At 42.7% G+C, this 17,359-nt stretch overlaps 1 protein-coding gene across 1 annotated transcript in view; it reads left to right on the forward strand.

The window, feature by feature from the left end:
- The window catches only part of LOC117445922 (contactin-associated protein-like 4), a 188,271-nt gene that overhangs the window by 123,967 nt on the left and 46,945 nt on the right, over positions 1-17,359 (forward strand). The window contains exons 6-10 of the mRNA XM_034081867.1: positions 5,178-5,353; positions 5,518-5,664; positions 7,118-7,385; positions 12,880-13,029; positions 14,854-15,016. Of these exons, the coding sequence (XP_033937758.1) occupies positions 5,178-5,353; positions 5,518-5,664; positions 7,118-7,385; positions 12,880-13,029; positions 14,854-15,016 (904 nt within the window). The remainder of the gene's footprint in view (positions 1-5,177; positions 5,354-5,517; positions 5,665-7,117; positions 7,386-12,879; positions 13,030-14,853; positions 15,017-17,359) is intronic.

Raw genomic sequence — 17,359 nt, forward strand, 5'->3', positions numbered from 1 at the left:
ACATATTGTCAAACTCCCTTTAGTTGGGAAGGGTTTTAATTCCCTGGTGGGTCTGTCTATCTGTCAGAGAAAGAGAGGCGTTATCTGCAAAAGCCATCAGTCAGACTGAGTGACGCCTGTCACATTTCCCTGTTGACCCGCGCCAAGAGTCAACAAACTGCTCAAAGAACTGCTGCTGGCCGGGATTGAAAACAAATACTGCTGCTTTTTGTAATGGAGCAGAGATTAGATTGAGCTATGATAATCCAGTGATACAGCCAATACTGAAAAAAACAACCTTCAATCACAGCCCTGTCACTGCACGCTCTCTCTCTGGCTCTTGTTATTAATTCCCTACCTAGCTGCCCCCGTTCCCTTTCTGCCTTTTCTATTTTCCTCTCTCTCCGTTGTTATTTATCACTGCCTTTCTCACATGTCGACCCAATTCGGCTCCCGCTAGATTTTTTTTGCAGGCGATTATTTGCCTTTTTCAATTGCATGCTCTTCGTCTTTCTCTCTCTATCCCTCTCTTTTACATCCCTCCCTCCCTGCCTCACACTCTCCCAGGAGTTTGCAGTCTACAGACAGTGTCATTTAGATCAATAGCTTGGAGCATCCACCATGAGTCCCAGCATACTCCTCCACAGTCAGTTGTTGGCTCAAGAGAAGAGAAGAGGGGCTCCAACTAGGAGAGATAAAACCTGAAGATTTAGATGCATTATATCCATAGCTCCACAGTGTGAGTGCTTCTCCCTGGGGCTCTTCATTCTTTATCTCTCCAATTTGGCAACCTGATCCTGTCGGCCCAGCACCTCGCTTTAACAGTGATGCATGTCGCATCATGAAATGAACAAGTTGGCTGATACACAGAGGAGCTAAAGACAAGACAGCAAATGATGGCAGCATTGTGTATCAGGGGACACAAACAAAAGGAGTTGACCATTGCAGATGTTTAGCAAGTGTAACTTCTATTAGCATAAATTAATGATACAAAAACAGAAAGAAAGACACAAATGCAGTACAGCAAACAGAAGAATACAGCAGAGCAGCAGTTAGTTCTCTGTCTGTCAGTGGCTGTCCAAGCAGTTGGAATACATTGGCTGGCTCATTAAGATCATTAAGTCTGCTATACAAAACCATCTTATTCTCTCTCTGCTTTACATTCATCAAAATGTCAGTGTGCACTAATGTAGCCAACTGCTTCATAATTCAGTTCAATTCTGAACTGTCACCGGGAAGCTGTAACACACAGCAGTAAATACACTGAGGGCTGCTGGGTCCTGCTCCTCTGCGCTCTGGAGGAGACGGTGTTAAGTATAGCTGGCTAAATTAGGATGGCATCAGAAAGTCGTGCAGGGCATCTTAAGCTGAATCCTGTCTTTTCACTACTGTATATAGGGCATGCTGTGGCATTACATGAACAACCTTGTAATATGTGTTAGTTAAAATGGTAACAAGGCCCATACATACAACACAGACCAAATAACAAAAACTATGATGACATAATAATGAAACATATGGATCCAGAAGCACGTCAAAAATCATCCAGGAGCTGCAAAAAAATGATAATGTGGGCAGGACCGCAACAAGGTGTTTTCTTATGTACTAATGTTTTGTTTTGGCCTCAGCTGACGTTTACCAGACTTATTAATGAGGATTGATATTATTGGACATTTTCCTATGATTGGTGATCAGTGTAAAAAAAAGTTTACAGCTAATAAAAAATGTTTCTCTCATCACACAAAGCGCTGTGGAGTGCTGGTGAAAAAAGATGAATCTCCCTGGACAAAGTGTGCCAGTTGGCAGGACAATGGGAAACAATGAATCGTGGCGATTACTGTTGCATTTGCTTACTCCATTCCAATTTTTATGGTGATATACTGTGAGCCTCCAGGAGTTTCTGTTTGTAACCAGCCTTATAAGAGTTTCAGTCGGCAGCCTCGTTATTTTCACAGGAGCATGAAATTGCAAAGATAGCCATGGGACTCTTACTGTAACACTCCTATGCTGAATAATATGTTGCTTACTGCTGATTGTTTCTCTTTGCAGCAGCAATACACTTTGTAGCTCAAAATATAAAGATGATAAGCCACATGTATAGCTGAGCGGGAGATGAGCTTATTTTTGCCTTTTTTATGGAGGAAGAGAAGGGATAAAATGTGATAAAGGTCATGTGCATTGAAAAATAGACTTGCCAGCAAGCTTATTTAGCCTGTTAAAACTCTGCATTTTATTTTTAGAATTCCCAAAATATGAAGCAATCAAGATGAAATTGGAATGAAAACACTCTTCATTTAGAACATCTGGAATAACTCTGGTTGGAATACAATTTGCAATATCAATTTATCTGCTGATTATCTTTTGGTCATCAATTCATTATTTTTTACATTTGCTTACAGCAACTCTTCACCCTGTTCAGCCCCATATAAAACACAGTGTTTTTTTTAAAGCTGTACCTGCTTTTTGTTTATATTTCCCTTCCTGTTTTTATACATTGTGTATCAAGTTTTGAATTGAATAAGTTGTTTGAGTCCTGTTCTTTTTTTTCACTATTACCTTTTAGTGTTTCTAAAAATGTCAAATGTGACTTGATAGTACAAAAATATCATGCTAATAAAGCCCCAATGAAATTAATTGAATTTATTTGAAGACGGTGCCTTGGCTTAGTTGTGACATTGCTCCCATTAATATCCCTGCCCTTCCAGCTTGTTTTATGGTAACAAACTTAGTTACCACCTGTAACTACATTTTGTTTAGAGAAATAACATTATTTCTACAGTCGAGCTGTATTTCAAACAGTAGCATCACGTGACGCTGCTGCTAAAACAATTATGACAGTCCGTCTCCTGATAAGGCCTGTCATGGCCGCCCTTCATAAACAGATTTACAGCTCGAGCAACGATCCGTAATGGAGCAGCAGACAGAATATGATAAGGTGATATCGCCTCAGGGAGCTGTCTCGAATGGTAGACTGCCGGAAAGTGAAAAGTGGTGTTCAGGGCAGACACCTCAGCTAAAGACAGGAACATTCAATATTAGTGTTCTCAGGATGGATAAACCCAGCAGTTGTTGCAGTGCAACACAGTGGTGCTTCTTTTCTTCTTTGTTTGGTGCTTTAAGAGTGCAGGTGAGGAGAGGAGGAGTGAGGGGAATTACAACTGACAAAGAGGAAGTTTCATTAATGAAAGTTAAATGTTTTTACGACAGTTTTTCCCCTAAGATATTTGTATTGATCCACACCTCTATTTCCACTTAAAGGTGGGATAGGTAAGTTTCAGAAATCGGCTCGAGATACACTTTTTGTTATATTCCATTGAATGCTCTTAACATCCCGATAGCAATGAATATCTTAAGTGCTTTGACAAAAAATCCATAAAAAAATGTCATCGGTAGAAGCCGTAATACTGTAAAAAGTACAACCAATCCGTTTAGCCGGCCCGGGTAAACGGATTGGATGGCCTACCTGCCTGTCAGCCTTCCATCGGGGCACAAACTTATCTCGTGCCATCATTGGTCATGTGCGCGTTCGTGTGTGTTGGAGGAGGGGCTCCATAAGGAAGTGGCAGATTTTCTCCGGTTGTGTATTTTCAAATTCTAGCGATCTCGAGCCGGTTTCTCAAATGTACCTACCCCACCTTTAATAAAGCTGTAACCAAATATGCCACCTCATCGAATTGCATTCAAAGTTAATAATTGGACATTTTAGGAAATCAGCTCTCATATTTGTGCAATGTGCTTACAGCAGCTTAGCTTAAAAACTGGAAGCAGGGGGAAACAAAAGTCAAGGCTTGATCTAAAGTTGAATGTTTCTAAGCGATTGTCTATTTGAAGCACATGGGTGTGCCTCTAGCCTTAATTTTGTCCTTAATATAGAAATACAATGCAGTATACATACAATTGAAATAACGTATAACTTAGATTTGAAAAGCTAAGAAGTAACACAAAAGACAGATATTACAATAAGTAGCCTATTATGTAATAACATATTGAGCAGTAAAATTAAAGTGATAACACAAATTAAATATGAGAATTTAGGATAATAAAACAACATACCTACATTTAGCAGTGTGTGCTTGTTCACAGTTTTTGGTTAAATCTTAAAGCCTACTTATATTGAGCTTTAAGTTGTTGAAATGTAAACCCAGCTGAATTAATTTCAATTACTTAAAACCTCAAACATTAACAAATTGTGTCTCATTAGTCTAATACAATTACTGAAATGAAAAAACAACAATTTGTGGTTTTATGAAGAGCTCAGGGTGTCCGCTAGGATTTTTTCTCGCTGGGCAAATGTCCGGACAGAATTAATTTTACCGGACAAATTTTAAACTTACCGGTCATGTTTCAATAATAATAATAATAATAATAATAATTGTGTAGCAGAGTTTCCGTTAGCAGGTCATTACCGGACTATGACCGGATATGCTGATGTTTAAACTCAGTTAATGGGAGTCATTTTTATATTGCTTCAGTTTATAATCGTAACAGATCGAAAAATTCAGATTCATTTTTCAATAAATGATGCGCAACAACAAACAACATAATTATTACATTCAAACAAACTACTTGTAGTAGATGAAGTGCATTACACTACCAATTTTTTACCTGTCAAATGATCTACCCTCATAAAAATATAAGCTCTTAAACAAACGACTCGGTGTATCTCACTCGTTCTGGTGTATCTCCCTCTGTCAGCAGAAACTTTCTCTCCCACAAAGTTGAACCTGCTGATGTTGTGCTGTCATTAATTATGTCCTGCTGTTATTTTGCAGTCTCATTATCGAACGTGCTCCTCTCTGCTGGCATACAAATATATTCGCTCTCTAATGAGCGAAGGTGACCTCAGTGCCCCGCTCCCTGTTAGAAACAAAGATTCAAATATTCCACTGTAGCTGCAATGCATCCACAACTTTGTTTTGATAAATCAGACATGAACCTTCCTTTAGGGTTTCCTACTGCCAGAAAAAGTATGTTTTTTGTTGTTGTGGTAAAGTGATTTCTTCAAGTATCTTTGTCCTTGTTAAAAATGCATTAAGGAGGAGGACACAGACTGCTGACCTTAAAGTTTTTTTTTTTTTAAGGGAGTGCAGGAAAAAAATAAGTTCCTCAGCAGGAAATGCACCTAAGAGAATTTCTGCCTATTTCTCCCAGCTATATAACGAAGAAAACACAATTGATTGTTACCATGACTTCTGCAGGTGTGAGTTCCTCCTCCAGTGGGCAGCTTCTTGTCTCTGTGGGCAGTCTGCTGGACGACCAGCACTGGCACCATGTGAAGCTGGTGCGCCTCAGCACTCACCTCAACCTCACCGTGGACAAGAACACTCGTCAGGTTCACATACCAGCCGAGCTCAGCCACTGGGACATTCATCAGGTAAGAAAAACTTTCCAGCAACCCTGTCTCCAACAAAATAACGTTCCAGTACAGCTGAAGTGCATTCTCAATTTTATTTTGAGGTAAACACATTTTCTCTCGGATGCTACAACATTTGTCTGTGAAAACGTTCTATCAGATTCCATGTGTTGTTTCTTGTCCAGCTGAGTCTGGGAGCTGTCCAGAGCCATGGCCTGCAGAAACCCATCCTATCCAACAGGAACTTCAATGGCTGCCTGGAGAACTTTCTCTACAACGACCTCAACCTGATACACCTCACTAAAAAGAAAAACCACCAGGTCTCTTTGCTGGTAAGTTACTGGTTCAGCATCTTTGGAACATCAATAGGGAAATCTGCCAGCCAATGTCATCAGAAGGTGAATGTAGATATGTGTTAGTTTAGAGTATGGTAAGTGTAAATATTAAGACGCCCTGATAAACAAAATCTTGAAATACAACGATGGATTTCTGGTTTCAGATACAGCTCTGTGAAAGTTTGTTTATATCCCGGAGCTTGAATTAATTCGAATTTGGACTATTGATCAACTATGAATATGTTAGGTAACTGTGAAAATAGTTATACTGATTTAAAAATGGAGGCCTTCTGAAAATTCTAGATATATCTCTATAGGGCTTATGGGTACTGTATTTCTATGTTTCTATTTTCCATTCTTATATAACCATGATATTTATTTATGATTAATCATCATTTTTACATCACTGTTTAGTCTTCCATAATTTGTTTGCCTATTGTTGCCCAGAAATGTATGTAAGATGTTGTTTTATTGAGCAGTGTTTGGGGGTATTTAAATTCTGAATGAACTTAAGTGTAAACTGTTTCCTTCCCTTCAGACTGTCAGTGTTCCTCCTCCCACAGTGTTCTCCCTTTCCCTTTCCTGCATCAATGTCATTATTATGCCAACGGTCACTTTCAGGATTACTGTTGTCATTATCGTTATTTTCATCATCTGCATCATCATCCTTCTCATTTTCACACCCTTTATCACGTCATTAGCATCATCATAATCTCCCTCATTACCATCTCCAATGTCATCACTTAAACATTTCTTTTGATTTACTAAGCCCAAAGCAAAGAGAAAAAAAACTGAACTAGATGAGTAGACACTGCGATAAGAAGAAGAATAAATCGGGAAGGAAAAGATGTGGAGAATGAAAATGAAGAAAGGGGAGGGAAGAGGGTGACTGGAGGAGGAAAAGAGAAAAACTGGAACCTTTTGGTGCTTTGAAAATTAATATACAAGTTATGCTAATGAGGTGTAATGTATAATTTGTACCTTACATTGTGCGATGTAGGAGATTTCCCTGGCTACATTATGCTAACCATATCATACATCCTTTGTGCTGACTTTCTTAATTCCCTTTATAGGTTTTTTTGTAATGTTTTATGGAAATTTAAATCATGCTCATGCCTTAGAACTTTGAACTGCCTTGAACTTTTTAGATCAAACTTTTCTGAAAAGGTTCTTCCATTCTATTATTTTCAATTTCCCGATGTCACGCTGGCATTAAGAGAGGCGAAACAAATCATGGAAGTGGGTGCAGAAGCTCCATGACCCGGTGCTTCTGGTTGTATCGCTTATTTTAGCTGCTCAGCTAATAGCATTATGTTAATAATATACAGATGTCCTTTGCAGAGAGCTGCTGAGGACACCTCAGTGACATCGAGTCAAAACCGAGTCAGCCTTTGCAACCAATGAATATTCATGTCTTTCTTTTTCATAATCCTCTCTCTCTCCTCCTCAGGGCAATGTGACCTTTTCTTGTGCTGAGCATGTGTCAGTCGCTTTGACGTTCACCGACTCCCAGAGCTTCCTGCAGGTGCCCGGCCTGACGTCGTGGTCTTCAGGGCTTTTCTATGTGGCCCTGCAGTTTCGCACGTGGAACAAGGGAGGGCTTCTCTTGACCTTTGACCTCCCGCAGCAGCAGGGCACACTGTGGCTGTACCTGAGTGAGGCCAGACTGCGCCTACAGATCAATAAAGACGGCAGGGCCCGGCTGGAGCTCAGCGCAGGTCAGTTCAATCAGGATTCTGATCAGTTTCACGTAGCGGGAGGTGTGTCTCTGGTGCCTGTGTTGTTCAGTTGTATTACAGAGATTTCATGACATGTTCTCACAGCTCAGATTCATGCAATACATACAATACCAGCCAATCAACCTAACAGCCTACAACATTCAGCATCATTCTTACCTATTTCTTTGCATGATGTTTTAGTACAGTATGTACTGATAGGCACAAGGTACAGGGATGAGGAAGATATTGAATACAAAGTTAACTGACTGAATTAAATCATTCTGTTGGAATGTTCCTAATGTGTGCCTGATCTATTAATATTGAGTGTATTGTTGACTGAAATGGCAGGGCTTTAACACTAAACGTGCAACAGACTGTTCTTTACAGCCTTTATAAACACATGTATTACTTGGCATAAAAAGCAGTTTCCTAGCCATTTTGTGTTATGCTTCATTTAGCACTTTGCGTTCAAAATATTTAGTGTAAAGGTTTTGTTCTTTATAAAACAGAAAGTCCACAGGGCTTAGACTTTCTCACAGTCTTGCTCAGCTGACAGGTTTCCTCTTGATACATAAGTTAATGAAGTATGGAGCTTTGGTCGATGTGAGACTGACCGTTGAGCGGCCCAGACCAAGCAAGGAGGCAGAGGCAGAACGTCCAAAAATATAACCCGACGTGGGCATTTATTAAAATCATGTGCACAAAGTTCACAGCCTCAATCCTGCTGTTCTCCTGGCACACATCCTGCAGCCACAAGGATCTCACACACACACACAGTTACAAGGAAACAGCACCTAAATACACACATACTAACAAGACACAGGTGAGGGGGGAGGAGACAACACAGGACACCAGGTGCACACAATCATCAGCCACAGACATCAACATATTATGTGCACCCTGATTACTCTCAACCGCTGTCATCCTTACACCAGCATAACTACTCTCGGCGCTCTCGCAAACTCCCCTATCTTTTCAGGTGGAGCCGAGGACCCGACCAGCACCTACCAGACGACATTCCAATAAATACGGTTTAATCAGTTAAAAAAATACTACCTCAATAATTAGAATAAATGATGTGCAAATATGTAATGTCAACTGTACTGTGCAATCACGCTAATAAAGTGCAATATTACCCGGCCCGAAGCCATCAGTCCATAGTCACGAAGTTACCCTCGTCACAGTCGAATGATAACAGGTGGTTATAAAGTGGGTAACCTCTGTCAAACCTGTACGCAGACAAGACTGCACCATTATTTCGGGAGCTCATGAAAGCTTTTAAGAGTTTTGTGAAATCAAAATGTTAATTCTGGCTCATTAAATGTTGAAATGTCACAGTTCTCCAGACTATTCATTATAACCTTAACTTGTGCAAAGTTTATAACACTGAAACTTATTTAGTAGTTTTATCAGAACTATAAACAGCTTCACATCACCTTCATTGAGTTTAAGGTACTAAAAAAGCGTAATCATCCTGATTTTGTTACATGTGTGCAGGAAGCAGGACCCAAATGCAGATAAATGTGACAAAAAAAAAAATAGCTCCTTTATTACAAGGCTAACTAACAAACACAGAACAGAACACTCACCGCAGACCACGTCAATACACAAGACGAACCGACAGACAGAAAAACCAGAACTTAAATACACACAAGACTAATCACACAAACAAGACACAGGTGAGGAGGGAGGAGAAAACACAGGGGCCACAGGTGAACACAATCGGGTAATCAGACACACCAGGGAAACTAACGACAGGGAACCACAGACAGATCTAGACAAGACAAAACACCAACACAGACAGATCTTAACAGTACCCCCCCCCTCAAGGGACGGATCCCAGACGTCCCAACAAAAGTCCAGCAGGGTGGGTGGAGGGGGACCAGAGGAGGGACACAGAACTAGGGCCAACAGGGTGGGTGGAGGGGGTCTGGAGGACGGGCTTGGGCTGACAGCCCAGGGGCACAGCGGAGGACCCGGAAGAGGTCTCGGGCGGGCGGCCCGGGGCAAGGCAGAGTTTGAAAAGGGGGTTATGGAGGGGCGAAGGCAGTGGCAGGAAGAGTCAGGGGGCCGGGCCCGAGGGAGAGGACCGCGGCACTCAGGGGGCAGGGCTCTCAGGAGGCCGGGCTCGAGGGCGAAGACCACGGCTCTCAGGGGGCCGGGCTCGAGGGCGAAGACCACGGCTCTCAGAGGGCCGGGCTCTCAGAGGGCCGGGCTCGAGGGCGAAGACCAGCTAGCTCCGGAGGCTGGGCAGGACCTGGTGTCGGAGCTGGTGGGACAGGCCTCGGCAGGATCCCCCACGGAAGAGGACCAGGACACGGGATTGGCAGGAACCCTGGCAGGAGCGCAGTCGGCGGGACCTCCAACGGGACATGACATAGGGTTGGCAGGACCCCCGGCAGGAGAGTAGTCGGCGGGGCCTCCAACGGCACAGGACAGAGGATTGGCAGGACCCCCGGCAGGAGAGTAGTCGGCGGGGCCTGCAACGGCACAGGACATAGGATTGGCAGGACCCCCGTCAGGAGAGTAGACGGCGGGGCCTCCAACGGCACAGGACATAGGATTGGCAGGACCCCCGGCAGGAGAGTAGATGGCGGGACCTCCAACGAGACAGGACAAGGAGCTGGCAGGACCCCCGGCAGGAGAGTAGACGGCGGGACCTCCAACGGGACAGGACATGGAGTTGGCAGGACCCCCAGCGGAACCTCCAACGGACCAGGACATTGGGTAGGGACTTGAGACGTGACTCGAGAGGGGAACTAGAGAGGGGACTAGAGGAGAGACTAGAGGAGGAACTAGAGGAGGAACCTCGAGAGGGGACTTGAGAGGGGACTCGAGAGGGGACTCGAGGAGGGACTAAAGGAGGGACTAGAGGAGGGACCTGGAGAGGGGACTCGAGAAGTGACTAGAGGAGGGACTAGGGAATTGACTAGAGGAGGGACTGGAGAGGTGACTCGAGAGGGGACTCGAGAGGGAACTGGAGATGGGACTAGAGAAGTGACCTGAGGAGGGACTAGGGAAGGGACTAGAGAAGGGACTAGAGGGGGAACTCAAGAAGAGACTAGAGAGGGAACCAGAGAAGGGACTATGGCAGCTGGGGCAAGAGCTGGGTCTGGAACCATGGCTGCGGGGGCTGGAATTGAAGCCAGAATCATGGCTGTAAGGTCCGGTTCTGGAGCCGGAAACATGGCTGTAAAGTCCGGTTCTGGAGCCGGAAACATGGCTGAATGGGCCGGCTCTGGAGCCGGAATTGAAGCCAGAATCATGGCTGTAAGGTCCGGTTCTGAAGCCGGAAACATGGCTGTAAGGTCCGGTTCTGAAGCCGGAAACATGGCTGTATGGGCCGGTTCTGAAGCCGGAAACATGGCTGTATGGGCCGGCTCTGGAGCCGAATCCATGGCTGCTGGGGCCAGAACTGGGTCTGGAACCATGGCTGCTGGGGCCAGAACTGGGGCCGGGACCATGGCTGCAGGGGTCAGAACTAGGTCTGGAACCATGGCCGGAAACATGGCCTGTACTGGGGCTGTAACCATGGCTGCGGGGGACTGAACTGGTTCTGGAACCATGGCCTTTTGGGCTCGTGCTGCTAACCTGGCCTTGCGACTCCTCTTAGGAGCCGTTTTGAGGCTCCGTGGACCTCCAAAAGCCAGACGAGTACCAGCGAATGGCTCCTGGACTGTAGCAAACACTGGGTGAGAAGCAGGGGCTGACGCCAGACGGACCACACTGATGCGTGTGATATCAAAAAGGGAATCTGGAGACCTGGGTCTATCAGGATCGGGAAAACAAACCGTGAGGTAATCCAAAAGCGAGGCCGGTAAGAATTTAACCAAATCTTGATTCCTCACCGTAAGGTGGACTGCATCTGCCAGAGCAGCATCTCGCTGCTGAACCCTGACCGCTCCTATCCATCGATGAGCGCAGTCAGACAAAGAAAAGGTATAATCCACTAGTGCCTGTGCAAACGGATCTGCTGGGCCCATATCGTGGGTTGGTTCGTAATGTTACGGTGTGTGCAGGAAGCAGGACCCAGATGTAGATAAATGTGACAAAAAATAGCTCCTTTATTACAAGGCTAACTATTAACAAACACAGAACAGAACACTCACCGCAGACCACGTCAATACACAAGACGAACCGACAGACAGAAAAACCAGAACTTAAATACACACAAGACTAATCACACAAACAAGACACAGGTGAGGAGGGAGGAGAAAACACAGGGGCCACAGGTGAACACAATCGGGTAATCAGACACACCAGGGAAACTAACGACAGGGAACCACAGACAGATCTTGACAAGACAAAACACTAGTGATGGTGAGATGAAGCGTTATGAAGCTTTGAAGCTTTCCAGCCAATTGGTTCGCAAAAGGGTTCATCTCATGAGGCTTCATCATGGGCTTCATTTGAACACAAACCCCCCTGTTGGTCAAAGTGTGTAAAACAGGCAGATTGGACATCTCAACAGTGTGCTCTATCTCATACCGAGTTCCCAATGAGTAAAGCCTTAGAATAACTCTAAACAACGAACATTAAATCATATTTTCATATTAACAATATTGTATTTATTCCAGTTTAATGATTGTGATTGAAAATCCTAAGGAGGCTGCTAAACATTGCAAAGAGGGATTTATATTCCTTAATAATATTCGTAAACTTAACCATGTTGTAGCCTGAGAAAGGCTAAACCATATCAAAGAATACATTTATTAACTACATTATCTCATTTAGCTGTAGCTTTTATAAACAACAACAAATACGTATTGTTCAGTCGTTGAACCAGGGACCCTACGGTCATGAGTCAACTGCTTTCAGGCTGAGCCACAGCACACACGCTGAATCTCCTTGAAAACACTGTAAGATATGTATTCCTGTATTTATTGATGTTTTTATTCCTACATTTATTTATGCTTGTATCTATTTATAGCCTACTTATGACATGTTCCGACCTCTATATGAGTGAGGGTCTGAGCTCTCTTGATTCCATCGTGTCACCGGGCCCGGGTACAGGAGGGGTAATATGGTTCTTATTATACATCCATGGGTATTATGAGCGTTGTGGTTCAACGGTTCAACCGATCTGAATCGCTTCCTGAAGCAGTCACGTGGTATCGACAGGCAGCGAGGCTTCGTTTGTCATCGATGACGTCACTGGCCCAAAACGATACAAGCCTCGATTCAGGCTTCACAAAAAGCTTCGTTGATTACTCGACACACGCTCCGAAGCCTCGGTGCAATACGTAACATCACTACAAAACACCAACAAATCTTAACAGATTTGCAGTCAAACCCAAACAGCAAGGGGAAGAACCAATCAAATGACAATGTTATCAAATAGCATTTATCTTTTTTATGACGTGTGTGTGTGTGTGTGTGTGTGTGTGTGTGTGTGTGTGTGTGTGTGTGTGTGTGTGTGTGTGTGTGTGTGTGTGTGTGTGTGTGTGTGTGTGTGTGTGTGTGTGTGTGTGTGTGTGTGTGTGTGTGTGTGTAGGCTCAGGACTAAATGATGGTCAGTGGCATTCTGTGGAGCTGAACTCAGAGCAAGATCTTCTGAGCATCACAGTGGACAAAAACGAAGGAGCCACCGCTCACACCCGCATCCCACTTCCTCTAACCGCAGACAGTCAACTCTTCTTCGGTGGTAAGTGAAATAAATCTTACATTATCTGTGCTGTCTCCAGCTGAGGGTGTTTATCTTCAACCCTACTTTTCTGTTGTCGAATATTTACAATTGTACCTCACAAACTGCTTACATTGATATTTAGGACTGGTTAAAATTCATGGGGCCACTCAGGGGGCAATTATCATCGGCAGATCTACTTAGGAGGTTTTATTGGCACCCTCAAAGAGATGAAGACATAAATAGGCTTTATCTCGCTCTTCATTACTTGCTCATCCTTTCTTTCGCTTTCTTTAAAGTTATATTCCTTCAAGTTATCTTTCTCCTTTTACTTTCCTTCCTCTATGCATTTCTCGCTCTCCCATCCCCTTCGCTTTTAATTCATCCCAATCTCTTTCGTCTTTGCAGCGCCTAAATATGCTCTCCCCTCTAATTATTCCAGAAGTACTCTTTTACACAGAAATAAAGGAAAATGCTGTGGATACACAGGTTTTAAGATTACATAACACACATTCCAAATGATAAAAGAAGTAAAGATTTAAAGGGATTTTGAATCCTAAAAAGTTAACACTGTGTGAAAACTTCTCTTAGTCATTTTTGCAGTCATGAAGAGAACAGCAAGAAACAGAAAGTCACCAAAGATAGCCCCCTTAATTCTACCTATTATAAGAGTTTATGTGAGGGTACACAGACAGTGAGTGGAGAAAAAAAAAAACCTTGGGAACAAATCTGCAGTGATTATCAAATGATAAGCATCTTGTGCACTTTCAATCTAAAAATGCAACTCTGCTGATGAAAAAAAGTTTTATTTTTATTTTTCTGTAGAGCAACGAAACAACCAAATACACTCATCATGCAGCATGCATGGAAGAAATATGTTTATTTTACCTAGGTAAAAGTATAAATGCTATCAAACTATACTTAAAGTACTAGATGTACTAATCGTGATTTTAGAATAATGTTTTGCTTTATAATGTTGTATTAAAGATTCAAAGGTTTATTGTCATAACATATACGCAATTACAGTATGGAGTAATGATGTATGGTATACAAAACATAGATCCCAGGTTCCTCAACAGTGCAATTACAAGACTATTATGCTTTGTTCGTGAACATAGCTTTAATTTACAGCTGGTAAAAGTAGAGCCCTTTTAACCACATTATACACTGCTAACTTTTTAATCTGCCCCTTCCATGTTGTTCTAAATGCAGAACATTCTCAAGTAAATCAGGGGCCTCTGAATTGCAGTGGAATGGAAGTATACTGTAAACTAGCCGACACTGAAGTATCTCACAGCGATCAAAAAGGGTTGAATTACTTTCCACCCCTGACTGATTAGATGTTGTCTCTCCTCAGAGGGGAATCTATCTCCAGTGCTGAATGGTGAGATTTGTTTAAACCACACAAGTATCTTGGTAACCGATACTGTGCCTAATAACCTAAAGGAGGCCTTTTTCAAGATAACATTAGAAGAAACACACTTTGTTGGCCTTTATCTTCTTGTGTCACAACTTTTTTTGACATTAATTCTGAACTTGCGCTTGTGATGAGGAATATAGAAATATCCTTCACAGCTTGGTAGCCAAGAAGGATCAAACACTTGGAGTCAGAAAATTCATAATCACTTCAACACTTGTAAGCGAACGTTTTGACCCCCTATACTAGAATATCCTGGTGAAATTAACATAATAACACGTTCCCACGTGAATTCAGACATATATTATACTTAATATATTCCACGATAAACCACGATCAGTGTTATTATCTGAGGAAAGGGGGAGAAGGGGGTTGTCAATTCAGCTGTGGACCAACTAATAAGTGAGTGTTGTGTGTTCCCTCTCCAGGTTGCTGCAGCAGTCAGGAGTGTAGGAACCCCTTCAAAGTGTTTCAGGGCTGTATGCGTCTGCTGACTCTGGATAACCAGCCAGTTGACCTGATCAAAGTGCAACAAAGGATGCTGGGAAACTACAGCCACTTGCAGATTGATATGTGCGGCATCATTGACAGGTTAGTCTCCAAAAGAACCAGCTGAATGTTTTTCTGCTGTTTACATGCAAAGTGTTGGGCTGATAAATAAGTGCAATCATTTCTTCATCTACTCTGTGAATTGATTTGGTGCAAAGTAGTTTCCACAGTGAGTATTGGAATTGTGAAATCATTGATAATACAGAGACAATAAATTAAACGAGGCTAATCATCTAGTCTTGACAATTGTCATTATTCGACTCAACAGGATCAAAGGGAATCATGATTTCAATTTCAGTCAGACAACTCACGTGTTTCTTTAACATGTTTATTAGAAGCAGCATAGTTGAGTTTGGCAACTAGGCTCGGGCCTCATCACTCCACAGATATACATAGCACGATGAGTGATGATTAAATAACTAACCCCCGAGCCTACAGGTGGAAGCTAGGGTGGTGGTGGGGCAGGCAAGCAGCAGCGACGTGGAAGTCGCTGCAGCAATAGCAGCAGCAAGCAATGCATGGAGAGAGATCTGGCAGGTTAAATAGAGCGGCATATTAATGAGACTCTGTTTGGTTGGTTGTAGAGTGGCAAGGGGCGTTATGTATGAATGCAGCATAAGTGCTCGAGTTGACTGCCTGAACTAGCTTGCAGGCTTCGCCCATTTGGCAATATTCTACTTTTTCCTGTCGTTTGTTTTGATATCATGCAAAACAATGCATTTTTTCATGATATTTGCTGCCATGATAAATAGTCATTCATTTAAAAAATCTGTGAAAATAGTCCCCAATAATAAAACTATTTACTTAAAACGTATTGAAAGGATATACTGTATTCTAAAAGCATTAGTAAATATCTCCTTGCTACTAGCAGGTTCAGTACCGTGGAGAGCGCTGTGGCAGCATGCAGTTTTCTGCATTTGAGGGCACATTTGTGAACACTTTCATATAGATGTAATTAGGTGTGGTTTATAATGGGTGCATTTTTCTATCCAGCATACACCTTCTTAATAATTCTCAGTGTGTACTCAAATGTGTAGATACACATTACATTCTACGGTCTGACTGCTTAAGTGGTAAGGTGAATGAAAGGTGAATACGAAATTCTGCTATAAGAGTTGCTTTACAATTAAAGTGATATATGGAAAGTGTGTCATATTAAATATACCATCTGGCAGTCTACTGACTGGGGCTTTTTACTCAAGGAAAAAGTTCTGGAGGAGGGTATTTCTTATAGCTCACTGTTTTACTTAAACATGAGTATGCAAATATCTAAATCTACTCTCTCTTGGGTGGCAAAAAGACTTGTTTGTATCACGGAATGAAAGGGAAATCCCTCCTGGAGGCACACAAGAAATCAAGGGATTGAAAAATAAGCACCAACAACCATTTATTAATCTAGAACTCTCATCCTTGGCCACTTCAAACACTGGCTACACCTAACTGCCTTACACCCTGAAGAGAGACTGAAATACTTACTGTAAGTGCTGCTTAGTGGATTAATTAGCACTTAGAGGAACATGTATTACTTCCCCTTGTTCACCTAAGGTGATTATCAAAGACAAAATGGGAATGATGTACCTCCTAAGTTATCATGGAGAGAACATTTTAAGTATACTACAACAGGGAATGGCTGTATAGTCAGGGATTGAGCTTCAGGTCCTGCTGGGTTGATTTGTTTTGTGCGTCTCAATGCCCCCTTTCTTTGACAAAGTATGTGTCGGGGGCACTGGTTGTTTTCACTATGTTGTTTCCAGGTCAGAGCACGAAATCCGTTTATTTCAACCCTGTCTATTGGCAAAAATGTTCTGAATGGCTAGGTTAAAAGAGCCACGCTAAAAATATTGCATCACAGAGAGAGGGATACAACATGAGGAATCGTAAAAATGGGTATAATGCCGGACATTTTCGGACTTACTCTTTTGCAATGAAGGAAAAACGAGAAAGTAGTTGCTTGTCGGATTTTTTGTTATGGAAAATTAACGAAGTTGTTGGACAAAGTGCCAAAGTCTGACATGAAAAGATAATCGATGTAGGGGGTTTGAACGCACTTCATTTGAAGCATACAGTACTGACACCTTTAGGGCACACTTTCCTTCGTACGCTATGAAGTCTCTGAACTGAGTGCTCCCTGCTGTCGACCTCTTTCCTTCACTGTGCGTGTTTATGGAGCGAGAGAGATGAAGCTGTCAGAAGGCAGTCACTTTTGTTACTGTCAGTTTTCTGACAACTTAATAATACACTTGTCAAAACACACATACAAAGAAGCACAGGTCACCACCAGGGGGGTATACTGCGAAGCAGGATTTTCGCTTAGCTGGCTAAATTCAGGGAAAAATCCGGCTTTCCGGTCATCCGAAGCTGGTTTTCTTTTTAGCAGGCTAGATC

Source organism: Pseudochaenichthys georgianus, chromosome 4 (genome assembly GCF_902827115.2).
Source record: "Pseudochaenichthys georgianus chromosome 4, fPseGeo1.2, whole genome shotgun sequence".
NCBI classification, from domain to species: domain Eukaryota; kingdom Metazoa; phylum Chordata; class Actinopteri; order Perciformes; family Channichthyidae; genus Pseudochaenichthys; species Pseudochaenichthys georgianus.